Genomic DNA, 14,269 nt, shown 5'->3' on the forward strand with positions numbered 1-14,269 from the left:
TGATATATTGATTTATTTGTGTGTATATTTTGTGTATATATATATATATATATACATATACATATGTATATATCTTAACACATAAGGGCAGTTGGGTGGTTCAGAGGATAGAGTGCTGGGCCTGGTTCAGGAAGATTTATCTTTTCAAGTTCTAATATGGTCTTAGACATTTTGTGACTGGGCAAGTCGCTTAACCCTGGTGAACTCAGTTTCTCCATCTATAAAATGAGCTAGAGAAGAAAATGACAAACCACTCTAGTATTTTTGCCAAGAAAACCACAAATGGGATCATGAAGAGTGTGAATTTTTTATTTACTCCACCCTGCTTAGTCTTTAGAATTCTAGCCACCTGGAATGTATGCACCCCCACTTAAGGATTAAAGTGTGGGGGAGGATGGTCTATGACCTGTGTCTAGCAAGTGTGACAAATCAGAAACAACTGACTGACCCGCTGGGCTGTCCTAAGCCAAGTTTAAGCCACCATTGGTACATGTGAGACACAGGAAGTGATGTAAAGAACTGCCTTTATATTTCACATCACAAACGTCCCTGTGAGAGGGACTTTTGAGTCTTTAGTGGCATAGAGAGGTTGCAGCATGAGACCTCAGACTGCTTCCCATAAGACTGTCACGTGGTGAGTGCAAGGCTGAATCCCCTTTCCCTGGCTTTCTGAAGGCACCAGCCTCCAAGGAGGTCCCTCATCTTGTAGGAGGCCTTGTGGTTGGAAGCCAAGCTACATTTAATCTTCTGGGAAGGCCCCTTGGCTGAGGCCTCTGAACTCCCCCTGGCTCAGGCCAGGCCAGAGCATAACTTTTTCCCCCTTTCTCTCTCTCCCTCATTCTTAATTTCTTCCTTCTATTGTAAATAAACCACCATAAAATTCCATTCTGATTTGAGTATTTCATTGGGATTTAGAATTTAAATCCCTGGTGACCACTAAAAAATATATTCAGTCTCAACCCTAAAATTTACCCTTAACAAGAGTCAGGCATGATGAAAACAATTGAAGAACAACATCTTAGTGCACTACTAGAAGCTTCTGGGAGGCCAAACCTATAGTATTACTGATGAGACTGAGTTAAAAGGGAACATAGCAGCGTTGGCTAGGGGACCATTTCATATTGGAATGAAAGTGGGGCATATAGAAGATTAGAGATGAAGTGAGTTACAAGTGGCCATACTCCATATCCTATTTCCTGAAGTAGTATTAATTTCTGTCACCTTGAATCTCCACTCTGCTACCCATTTTTTAATTTTCTCATTCCACTGAATTCAGAGCTCTGAAAATGCTTGGTAACAAGCCAGTCTGACTATTAGGTTTATAATTGCTTGACTATGGATTTGAAACCTGATGCTTCCCCACCTGAATGTTGTTCTAAGTACCATAATGTGTCTGCTGTGCCCCAAAGGGCAGGAAATGCATTTAATTCATCTCAGTATACCCACAAAATAAGGGTTCAATAAATATCTACTGAAAGAAAAAAAATATGAAAAGGACTACGATATCCCAACTCCGAGCATGATAAAATGCTAAGGCAATATTACTGAAAATGTGATCTAATTCTTCTCCTTCTTGAATGTGATCTAATTCTACTCCTTGAGAAACAGTACTACAGAACCCAAGTTCTACAACTTAAATAGAAAACATAAATATGAAAGTCTGGAAAATGGGTTTAAAAAATAGAATCACAAGGTTTGAGGGAAAAAGTAGTAAAGAGTTGACTTATTACTAGCAAAATATATGAAGATTGCCATTATTGATGAGAGGTAGCATGGCTTGATGAGAATTAGCTATGAAGTCAGAAAGACTGGGTTTCAAGACACACTTCTGACAAGTACTTGCTGCACAGTTCTTAGGGAAGGCATTTAACCTCTGAGAGTCCACAAATAACTCTCTATGGCCAAAAAATGGCAAAGCAGGTGAGAATCTGTATTGGTAGAGGAAGTTTCCTCTTTGAAGAACACAGATCCAAAAATCATTAAATATAAAATTAGCTCTCATTTATACAGCTCTTTTCCTTACAGTCTTCTTAGGTTGGTAGTGAAAGTGTTGTTTTCAATAAATATCTGCTGGATTTCACAGAAGAAGATAAAGAGGATCAGATATTACCGTTATGATCTTACCAATTCTTCATAAGATCTGGAGAAAATGAGACCTACACTCATACACAGCCTAAATGTCAAACAAATTTACTTTAGACAAAGAAAAAATTCCCAACCATGAATTAGCAAAAAGTGGAGTAAAGTCCCAACAAAGCACTAAGACAACCCTTCTTGGAGTATTCAAGTCCTTACCAGAGTATAAGCACAGAACATGAACTAAAATATTTGTTCAATAAACATAGTACTAAATACACATATGGCTAACTCTACTAGAAGAGTTTAAGATGCCAAATATGAATAAGACAATCCTTATTATCTATTTGAGGAGATGCAGAATGACATGGTAGAGAGCTTGCCTTAAGAGTCAAGGAGATCTGTCTCATTTTTGACACAGGTAAGTCACTTAATTCTCAATGCATCAGATAGCTCTTAAGACTTTAAATTATAGAGCAAGTGCCAATCTACAGTGGTATAAATTCTTTACCAGGAGCTCACTACACAAATGAAATTTGATAAAAATAAATGTATGGGTTAAATTGCAAAGTACAGTAAAGTGCAAAGGTCTTGGAAAAAGTACAGTTTAACATGGGGCACAAATTGTCAGGAAAGACTCTACAAAACATGTAAGACTTGAGCCATGCATTCAATGTGCAGAAAGGAATGGATCAACATAGTACACTCCACACTGTGAAGAAAATCTGATATTGAGGGTGGGGGAAACTGCTGAATAGCATGAGCAATAATAGAGGTAGAACTGAGTATCTGGACACTGGGCATCCAAAATGGTGAAAACACTAATTAGGGTACAAGATTTAATTGAGGAGTAGTTTGAAATAAGGTGTAATAGGTTAGGGTGGGGCTAAATCATAGAGGTTCTTGAAAAGTAAGCAAAGGAATTTATATTTGGCACAAGTGCTAATTGGGGACTCACTACAGTTCATGAGTAGGAAAGAAACAGGGCAAAAGTATTTTAGGAAGATCAATGTGGATAATGGTTACAGAGGTTTAGAGAAAACAGGAAAAAATAGAAAATTTGGAGACAAGAAGACTAGAGATGGTGTAGTGAATAGGGTCTGGACTGGAAGTGGGAGGGTGGGGAGCAATGGGAATGGAGAGATGAAGGAATTAACCTGAAACATATTGAGAAAGAATACCTGAAGAGATGTAGTTATTGTATACAAGAATGGGAAAATCAAAAAGTTATTTAAAATTACTAAGTGTTTTAAACCCAGCAAAACAGTAGTGGCATTAATAAAAAAAGAGGAAAGGGAAGGACATAGAATCTGCTTTCTCAGAAAAATATTAATGATAACAATATTATTAAGTGCTCAATCTGAATTTAGGAAGTTCAAATCTGGCCTCAGATGCTTACTAGTTATATGATTCTGTGCAGGTCAATTAACCTATCTGTCTCAGATCCCTTCTTTGGAAAAGGGGGATAATAATAGTACCTACCTCTCAGGATTGTAATAAGGATAAAATGAGATATTAATTGTAAAGCGCTCTGCAAACTTTAAAGCGCTACATAAATGCTACTTATTATTATTAAATTATAAGGATAGAATCTTTCTCACACACATTAGATGTACATGGTTCCTTGAGGTAGGAAACTGTAGACTATACTCTGAAATCAACAAACATTTATTGAAAGACTATCTTTCCATAGGCTCCTTCCAAGTTTTTAAATTTCTAGTTGGGTCAATTATTTTTCTTTGACAGTACAGCAAATGTAATTCACTTGAGGAAATGTGCAATAAAAACTGAGCATTACTTTATCATTACCTTGAATTCTTTCTAAACTCTGTTCTTTTGCTTCCTCTAGTTGAATTGGGGGACTTAATCTGGGGAGCCTGCTTTGCCCCTGGACCACTTCTATTAGAGATTCTTCCTGAGCAGTACGAGTTCGGGGAGCAACTGGAACCGTCTGTTTCTGTGGGACTTTCACATAAGAGAGAAATATATAAATGGTATTATTGCATATCAAACCTCAATGTTGAATGTCATCATATCTAACAGTAACATCACCCTTTAAGTTTATTTAATGTTTTATGAAGACCAAAATAGCTTACTAACAAATTGCCTTATTTATTCTATTGTATCCCTGTTAGGATGAAAAGGGAACCATTATTCCTATTCCAGATTTATATCTACCTTATAACAATAATCTACACACACCTATATTTATCATTGACTAACCCTCATGATATCATGAGGACTTTACATCCTAACTCTTATGGGTCTAGTTAGGAAAAATGTGAAGGCTTTTTCTTCAAAGATGGGTTTATGTATAACTAGTTTCTAATAAGTAGATTTTTCAAGGAACTAAACCTACTCTTTTTCAATGTTATGAGTATTGGTGATGAAATGGAAAGGAAGAATGAATGTAAACTGGGTCAACCCACTTTGAAGTTCCAGGTATTTTTCATGTTTGCCCCAATCTAATGCAGAAATAACACTCTGGAAATTCAAGCCACTTGGCACCAGAATGTTAAATTTCAATTCAGGTTAAATTTTTCTTGGGAGAGATTTTTATTTTAAACAAAAGCTGATGGATAGCAAATTAACCTTCTTCAGTCTAAATGAAGCAGCAAGGCACCCTGAGAAAGTAACAGGAAGTAGTGTATACCAAGCAAATCAAACCACCTCTACCACCATCATCTTATGATAAGGGCACCACCACATCCTCCAAGTCACTCAGGTTCAGAACCTGGACATCATCCATTAACTCTCACTCCTCATATCCAACTTATTGACAAGTCTTGTCAATGTTACCATTTAACATCTCTTCATCTGGACTATCACTACCCTTAGGTAGGCCCTTGGCATCTCTCACATGCACTACTGCAACATTCTGTTGGTATCCTTGCTACAAGTCTCTATTCACACAAGAATATCCTTCAATTTGATGCCACGGTGACTTTTGTAAAGTGCAAATCTCAACCCTCATCCCCTACTCAATAAACTCCAATAGCTCCCTATTGCCTTCAGGAACAAATATAAAATCCTGTTTGGCATTCTAAGCCCTTCATAAACTTACTCTCCTTTCAGAAATCCAGTGACACTGGCCTCCTTGTTATTCCTCCAACACTCCCATCTCCTGACTCTCAAGCATCTTTGCTAGCTGTCCTCCATACCTGGAATTTTCTCTATCTTCTCCATCTCTTAGTTTCTCGGGCTTCCTCCAAGTTCTAGCTAGAATCCTACTTTCTAAAAGAACCTTTCATGATCCCCTTCAATACTAGTGCCTGTCCTCTTTATCATCCCGAATTTATCCTGTATATATCTTGCTTAGACACAGATATTTATTTACACATTGTCTCCCCAATTAGACTGTGAGATCCCCAAGGATAGGGACAATGTTTTAAAATTTCTCTACAGTGCTCAGCACAGTACCTGGAACATAGTAAAGGCTTAATAAATGCTTCTTGACTGACTGACCACCATCTCCACTCAGATCCTGAAGGAGATAGGAGTCTGAACCCAAAAGCTCTGCTAATTGCGGTGTACTCCAAACCATCGGACTTGCTTTCAGCCCAGCCCCTGAAACCATCAAGTGGGGAGAACTCATTGTGAAGAGGTGGGTCCCAACTTCCTCAACACTACCAATACCAGCTGAGAAGGGCTCCAAGGAGTCCAAGGAGTTGTGAGCGTCCCCCAATTTTGATTAAAGCCCAGCCCTCAAAGCAATTATTGATGGAATAGGCACCTGTGAAGAAAGGGCACAGCTATCCTCACCAATCGCCAATCCAATGCTACTCACAGGACAAACGAGCCAGCCTAGCAAAAGCAGCAAGGTACACTGAAGGAGAAAGAAGGCAGGATGGGTCAGGCAAGTCAAACCACCACCACAGCCTTGATCACCATCTACCCTCAGACCCTAAGGAAAAAGCCCAGAACTCAGAACCCAAGAGTCTTTGGAATAGCAATGCTCCCAGTCCAATGCCCACAGCTATCATGCTGAGAAGTAAACTTTGTGGAGATGGAGCCTGGCAACTGCTCCAACAAGTGCTATGGCAACATCTAATAAGGACCCAGAAAAGAAAATTCTTGTCACCCAAGTCCTTGGCACTGTAAAGTGGTTCAACATCAGAAACTAATATGATTTTATTAGTGAAAATGACATTAAAGGAAAGGTATTACCATCTGTTTTGCTGCTGTACCCTAAAGATCAAGGGACCTTTCCATCTGACTTGCAGCTGAAACTTCCACAAGGGTTGTCTCCCCCATTAAAATGTGAGCTCCTTGAGAGCAGGGACTGTCTGACTTTTTTAACTGTATCCCTTGCACTTAGGCCAGTACTTTGCACACTGCAAGAGCACATTAAATCAACCATTCATTCATCCATTCATCCACCCATCCATCCATCCAGTCATTTCCAAGTTCGCAGAAAAAGAAAAGAAGGGGAAGCAGACAGAAGGCCAAGCAGATCGAGGCATTCATGAAAGAGCTAACCCCAAACTCCAGTTGTCAACAACAAGGTAATTGGAATTTTGATAAATTGGTTATGGAGGCAAGATGGTAAAGAATGCAATGACATCATAGTGTAGAATGTCATTTGCCTTAAGTTTTAGATCACTACAATTATATCTCTCTGATAAGTTCATTCATTCAACAATAAGAATTATGCAAAAAGCATAATTTTACTCTTACATTTCTCCTAAAGAAAAAATGACTATTTTAATGAAAAGGTACATTTATATTTTTTCATAAATTGGTTCTATCATCACTCATCAAATGCTACTTCAATTACAGTAAAAAACATATAAAAGAATCAGTTCTCTGTCTTATGTTTCTTTTTTTACATTAATGGAAGAAGTGAGGGAAGAGATGAGAAAGGAGAAACTTATTCATACACTAATAATTTGGACCAAATGAGACAAACTACTTTTAATTCCTCCCAGCTAACATCTCTTAATTCAAATTCTTTCTTTAAAAATTTAAATGATTGATATGGAAAATCTATATTGTTTTCATCTATGTGAAACAACCTTCCCAGGAATATCACATCAATGTTCCTCTTAAAAACACTTTCCTGCCTCTCATCTCATTTTTTGTTCCTGATGTGACAAAAGCCTCTAATCTCCATGCAACTAACTTCCCTTTACCACAACTTAATTCATTTTTGTGCTACATATCTAAAATATCAATGAAATTCTCCCAAGTTATAAGTTTACTCCAACACAAATATAGCAAAAAGCTAAATTACCTGTAGAATAGTTGGTTGTTTTTGTAACGGATTCCTGAGCTTCAGATATTGCTTTCAATATTAGGTTCTTATTAGCTTGTTTGGATGGTGGGAGCGAAGGCCTAAAAAAAAGGTGAGGTTTCAAGAAATTCACTTTTAGTAGACATTTGTTCTCTGAAGAGGAATTCTTTCAGTTACCCATCTTTTAGATCTAGCTTTGTCTTGTGTTTTGAATGAACTCACTCCAGCTTTTAGAAAATAAACAGTACCAATTTAGTACTTAATAATAACAAACAAAATAATCTAAATTCAATATCTTGCCATCAGGTGCATAGAATTCCACCATTACTACCTGAAATAAAGAATGTTTTACTCCTACCCATCCATTTACAATCATTTGTTTACATTGGTTTTATTGCTTTCACCTTATACTATTTTAAATCATACTTCAGTACTTAAAGTTGGCAGGAGCAGTGTCTCTCCCAATGTAGATCATAACTAACAACTTAAAACTTAGAAGATAATCTTCAAGAATTGCTATGCCTAAAAATCACATCACCCTGATAACAGCCTGGTTATGAGTCTCCCCAACTTAGCTAAACTCATCCTAAGATGGCAGACATCATCTTACATAAAATCTGTATTTGAAATGTTTCCAGCTTAGAAGGATCTGCCAGAGTCTACAGGTCCTAATCAACCAACAAGTATTTATTAATTGCAAAGAAATCATGGTCATCTCTAAGCCACAATGACACATTAGAGTAAGAATATAATGGACAGTATATATTTACCTAATGAGCAAATTATATACTGTTTTACATGTTATTCACATACCTTCTTTCAGGCTTTGCTGGCACAGACACGCTGCTGGACACACTACCTATACGTAATCCATATTCTTCCTCTTCCTCTTCCTCTTCTCCATCATTATTATATTTTTTTACTTTAACAACTGAACTTACCACAGGTAACTTTCTCTTTCGATAGTTTTCTTCCTGCAACCAGAAAAACATAGGAGTACTTCTCTATTAAAATAATGGCAAACTTCTATTTAGAAGATATATGTAAGCAAAAATTTAAAAGCCTGTCAGATAATGTTATCATAGTATATTTAGTGGCAAAGAAGACTAAAAAGACTAACTTTTATAATTCAATTGCAGGGCTGCAAAGGGTTCTGGAGAGCACCTAGTTCAATCTATAATTGAAACATTAACACTGTCTACGACATTCCTAACAATTAGTCATCTAGCTACTATCTGTAGATCTCCAGGAACAAGAAGTCACAATCTCTCAAAGCAACAAATTCTATATTTGACATTTCTTTGTTAGAAAATACCTCTAAAACTAAATTTGCCTTTTTCCATTTATCAGTCATATTTCTGCCATTTGGGGTTAAGCTTGAAAAGACTAAAATTACTAATCAATAACTAAGTATTATAGTTTTAAAGTTTTATTAATAATAACTAAAGCAAAAGAACTGCCTGAACTCATCCTGGTCACAGGTCAAAGAGAGCATGGGAGGAGTCACAGCAAACTTAAATACAATCATGTAATCACGCAGATGGATACACAGGAAAGAGTATAGGGAATTTTGGGAAATGTAGTTTTTTTATATTTTAGGGGTTCAAGAATTTCTAATTATATAAGCTAAAACTAATACTTCCACATGATATTATTTTCAGAGACCATAATTAGGCCAATTATTTTCAAAGACTATAATTAAGCTTGCAGTCAATGCAGTTCTCTTTTATCTAGATGTAACACTCCCAGTCAATTCAACTAAATCTTATGACATAGTTTATGCCCTTCACTATCCTAGTCTCTTTTCCTTTGGATCCTTTCCAGTTTGTCAATGTTCCTCACTAACCACAGCATTCCACATTTTCTATGACCAAAGCAGATCAGACAGGGGCTATGATACCTCCCTCATTTTGGACACTATATGTCTACTGATATTGCTAAGAGTGCAACTAATTTTTTTGAGCCTATACACAGGACTTTTCATTTGTATTAATTTTTTTCTTGTTATACTCCATATTCTTAACCTGACCAAATCTTTTCAGATACTAATTATAATCATTTCACCTATCCTTCACAAATATTAACAGAACTAAATTTTGTCTTTATACAAACCTCATTGCTTATTTTATCAGAGTTTGCTTTGGTGATAGGCCTATAGGTCTCAGCTAAGCCACTAAATGCTTCTGATTCACATAGATGTATTGTTTCAAATGACCTGCTGGTCTGTATGTCAAGTTGTTTGCCAGTCTGAATATTGTTCTGCTGCTGCAAATGCAGCCTATGTAAATGTGCACTGCTGTCTGTATTTCGACTTCCTGGAGGCCGATAGATTTCAACAGAAGGACGAGAAGAACTATATGTAACTGTCACAATAGGTTTTTTCCGTGATAAGAGAGTATTTTCCTGGACAAAATTTAGGTCTTCATCAATGAGATCATCTGGTTCTGGTTTGATATCAATCACATCTTCAGAGGGGGCTAGTTCTCGAAGAGGTTTCACTGTTGACATTAGTCGAGCTGCAGTTCCATCATCATAAGGCTGCCTATTAAAAAAAAAAACAAAAACAGAATTAAACCATGGCTGAGAACATAAAATATTTCCAAAGAATAATCATGAAAACAAAGAATGAATGAAAAGCCAAAAATTTTAGTAATCATTTTTTCAGACTCTTCCCAAAAAGTACTTTTTAAATCTAGTACTTTAGCTTAATCTAAGAATTGGCAACAGATAAATATTCTCCTAAGAATATTATAATTACATGTTATTTCACCTAATAAAAGTTGCTTATAATCAGCTTTTCTCCTGCTTATTATGCCTCTGTATTTTCCAACACTCAAGATAACTAGTCTCTACTCACTGCTCATACTACATTTAAAAGCTTAGCACTTAAGAGTTATAAGGGGCCTCTGATGTCATTAAGACCAACACCCTTTTTTTAAAAGATGAAGAAACTTGGGGTCACAGAGATTTAGTGTCTTGCCGATGATCACATAGCTAGTAGATATTAGGTAGCTACTGTGATTCAAGTATTAAGCATGAGAACCTTACCTGATAGAAGAGGTTCTATGATCTTGTGAACTTGTAGAAACTCTGGAATCATTTTTTTCAGATCGAGTGCTAGAAACAGCAAGAGGTAGCAATGTGTCCTCATGTCTTCTTTCATCTCCTCCACCTAAACTGCTCTTGTTTGAAGGCAGACTACTTTCAAAGATATTGGTCTCAGAAGATTTTAGACTAGAAGGCTCTGTGAAAGAAAATGCATGATCTCTTTTAAGAGATAACTAAAATATTTGAAATGACGATAATTTTACTTTTATTTAATTTCATGAAAGTCTTTTTAGCCATTTAGACCACTGCTTTAAAAGTTATCCTTCTCTGTACAAAAAGTAAAGCTATTAAAATAGTAGAAAAATAAAAGTCACATAAATTCCAAATTGACAAAAAGATCTTACCAGTAGTTACAGAGCGAAGTTTATCTAACACACCATGAAGCCTAAAAGAAAAAAAAGAAAAATTAAATCTAAATCCAAGGAATTTCATTCAATTGTCTTATTCCCTTAAATTCCTACCATAAGTTGGACATTATAGAATCACTTTTTGAAATGAACAGTATTAAAACTAATTTTCATGTTTGTACATTTTGTATTGCCAACTTTTCTACAGCTGACACTACTAACCTTGCAGAAATCAAACCATTTCAGAAGATATTTTTTGGTTGATTTCAATACCTAGACCTTTCACCACAAAAAAAAAAAGGGCATCCACAACTACTTTATTTTACTGTTTCATAAAGAATGAAGAAACTGAATTATCCAAGCACTGAAGCAATACACATCATTAAAATTATTGAATATTTTTGTACTCATAATTATATATCCTCTAAATTTAATCACTTATACAATCTTCTGGAAGCCATAGTTTTCAAGAACATGGAATTATAAGCTATATTAAAATAAGACAAACTCTTCTACCAAGAGTATTCTTTTCAAAATTAATGCTACCAGAAAAGGAGAAATAAGAGGAAAAATGAAAGACAAATGAAAAAGGACCAAAAATGATGTAACTTGAAAAAAATCTTCAAAAGGAAAACGAAAGTGTTTTCTTTGCTTGTTGGTTTTTGTTCATTCATTTGGTTCCATCTTACTAAAGTCTATGGGTTTTGAATGAGATTTACCTCTTGTTTTATATGTTTATTTGACTGATTATGTTAACAGTTTTAAAGTTTATAACAGGAAGGAAAAAAAAAGAACAATCAATACTACAGATTTATAGATACTCCAGAAAGAGAAATGGCTAAGACGGCCTTCACCTTATGAACCTCCTGGTAGCCATAATCTTTGACCCTCCCATTCCCCACTCTTAACAACTGAATGGATTCCATCTGGAGAGGTAAACAGCTAAAGGAGAAACTACTGAGGCCTCTGTTCACCTCAGAACTCTCCCATCCCCCTCAAATCAACTTAAGAGGTTCCACCTAGGAGACACCACTGACAGAAGCTTCCCTTGCATCAATGTTCTAATTAGAATCTTGGGGCCTATTTAGTTTACAGGATTCTCCATACATCATACTTCTCTCCTATGGCTAGATAATTCAAATTCCCTTCCTTCCTCTCTAATGCTTTCCATTTAGAATTGCTATCTGTCTAAACAAAACCTCTACATACCCATTTCTCCCAGAATTCTCACCTTGAACTAAATCTATTTTATCCAGCCCCAATTCCAAAACTGCTCTTTCTCTTCCAACAAAGACTTCTGAAAAGCTGATCTATTATAAAGAAATTCCCCTTTAGCCAAAAATACCTCTTCTCATAATCTATTCCACACCGAGTGAAACATTTGTACAACTTGATGGAATTGCTTGTCGGCTCTGGGAGGAGGGAGTTAAAGAAAATGAATCGTGTAAATATGGAAAAATATTTGCAAAAATAAAAATTTAAAGTGAAAATAAATTACATGTAGAAACAAATTTTGACAACTGTTTTTTGACATTTTGTGATTCAGATTCTCTCCTCCCCTCCCTGAAATTTAAAAGAGTCTAATATAGGTTACATCAGTGCTTTCAAGCAATATATATCTCCATATTCCCCAGGTTGTGACTGAAGACATTTACTATATATACAATTTTTAAAATTCACAAAAGAAAAACATTTTTTTATCATTATCATAGTAGTTAGAAGTATACATAGAGGGTATAGGAGTAAGCTGTTTAGGATAAAATGCAAAAAAAAAAATCAAGGGGTAAAAAGAGGATTGCAATGAGAGAAAAGGAAAGAGAAAGGTAAAATGGAAACAAATTATATCATCTAAAGAGGCACAGTAATAAAAAATATTTCAGTGGAAATTAGAATGAAGGAGGAGATAGGCAATGCTTAAACCTTACTCTCATTGGAATTGGCTCAGAAAGGGAATAAGAGCCAGACTCATTGGGGTATAGAATCCTATCTTAACCAATAGAGAAACAGAAGGGGAATAAGAAAAGTAGTGGTAGGGAAGAAAGTACTATAAGGGAGGAAGAATGAGGGTGATGGTTAAAAGCAAAATGCTTGTGTGAAGGGACAAGGTAAAAGGAAAAAGTGCAGGATTAAAAGAAAAAGCAAGATGAAGGGGAATACACAGAGGGCAATCATAACTGGGGATGTAAATAGGATGAACTCATTATCATAAAATCAATCACCCATCACCCATAAAAGGGAAGCAGATAGCAAAGTAGATTAAAAACTAGAATCCTACAATATGTTGTTTATAAGAAACACATTTGAGGCAGGTAGACACAGAGTAAAGGTAAGGGGATAGAGCAGAATCTACTGGGCTTCAACTGAAATAAAAAAGGGAGTAGGAATAATGATCTCAGACAAAGCTAAAACAAAAACAGATCTAAGAGATAAGGAAAATTATTATATCTTGATAAACAGTAACATGGAAAACAAAGTAATCAGTACTTAAAATATATGCACCAAATAGTATAGCCTCCAACTCTTTAAAGGAGAAACTAAATGAGGTCAAGGAAGAAACAGAGAGAAAAACTATACTAGTAAAACAAGAAAGAAGTGAATGAAATTTTAGAAAACTTAGATTTAATAGATGTTTGGAGAAAACTGAATGGAGATAAAAAGAGATATACCTTCTTTTCAGAAGCACATGGTACATACACAAAAAATGATTATGTACTAGGGCAATGATGGTGAACCTATGACACAGGTGCCAAAGACGGTATTCACAGCGCTCTTTGTGGGCACTCAAACTCCCTCCTACCCCAAGTTTGTTAGTAGAAAGGCAGAGAGACTTTGGGCAGAGCTGTTCCCTTCCCCCTCTCCATCATGGCTGATAACATATTTTCACATCTCCTGCCCCTCTGCCTAGTAGCCCAATAGGAGTGCACAGGTGGTAAGGTGGGCAGCTCATAGACAGCAGAACTGGAGGGGAGCAAAGCCCTTTAGCCATTCTCCACACACTCACTCACTCACTCTCTCTCTCTCTCTCTCCCTCTAAGGACATTGTTTACTTCACCCACCCCTCCACCCAGCAGTCCAATGGAAGTGCGTGTTCTCTGGGGTGGGGGCGGCACTGCACTCAGTCTAGGGGATGGAGTGGGGGTGGGGTCCAGCACTCCATCACTGTACTAGGTCATAAAAACTTCACAACCAAATGCAGAAAAAATAAATGCAACCGTTTCAGATTATGATGCAATAAAAATTTTTAACCAATAAATTGTACATGGAAAGGCATATTAAAAATTAATTGGAAACCAAAAATTCTTCAAAAGGGGTGGGCCAAAGAACAAATTATAAAAACAGTCAATGATTTCATCAAAGAAAATTAGATAATGTATCAAAATTTATGGGATACAGCCAAAGCAGTACTATAAAGGAAAATTTATAACCCTAAATCCTTATATCAATAAAATACAGAAAAAGCATATCAATTAATTGGGAAGGCAACTAAAAGAACTACAAAAAAGAA

At 36.1% G+C, this 14,269-nt stretch overlaps 1 protein-coding gene across 11 annotated transcripts in view; it reads right to left on the reverse strand.

The window, feature by feature from the left end:
• Positions 1–14,269, reverse strand: part of ZC3H14 (zinc finger CCCH-type containing 14) — a 60,977-nt gene that overhangs the window by 34,873 nt on the left and 11,835 nt on the right. For 7 of the 11 annotated variants that reach the window (XM_016422993.2, XM_007472652.3, XM_016422975.2 and 4 more), the window contains exons 4-9: positions 10,762–10,802; positions 10,358–10,553; positions 9,422–9,851; positions 8,123–8,283; positions 7,310–7,410; positions 3,886–4,041 (exon numbers count right to left, since the gene is read on the reverse strand). In XM_016422993.2, the coding sequence (XP_016278479.1) occupies positions 3,886–4,041; positions 7,310–7,410; positions 8,123–8,283; positions 9,422–9,851; positions 10,358–10,553; positions 10,762–10,802 (1,085 nt within the window). Of the gene's footprint in view, positions 1–3,885; positions 4,042–7,309; positions 7,411–8,122; positions 8,284–9,421; positions 9,852–10,357; positions 10,554–10,761; positions 10,803–11,618; positions 11,741–14,269 lie in introns of those variants that run through there. The other 4 variants (XM_016422999.2, XM_016422997.2, XM_056810571.1 and 1 more) reach the window with 2 other exon arrangements.

This window comes from Monodelphis domestica, chromosome 1 (genome assembly GCF_027887165.1).
Source record: "Monodelphis domestica isolate mMonDom1 chromosome 1, mMonDom1.pri, whole genome shotgun sequence".
Classification (NCBI taxonomy): domain Eukaryota; kingdom Metazoa; phylum Chordata; class Mammalia; order Didelphimorphia; family Didelphidae; genus Monodelphis; species Monodelphis domestica.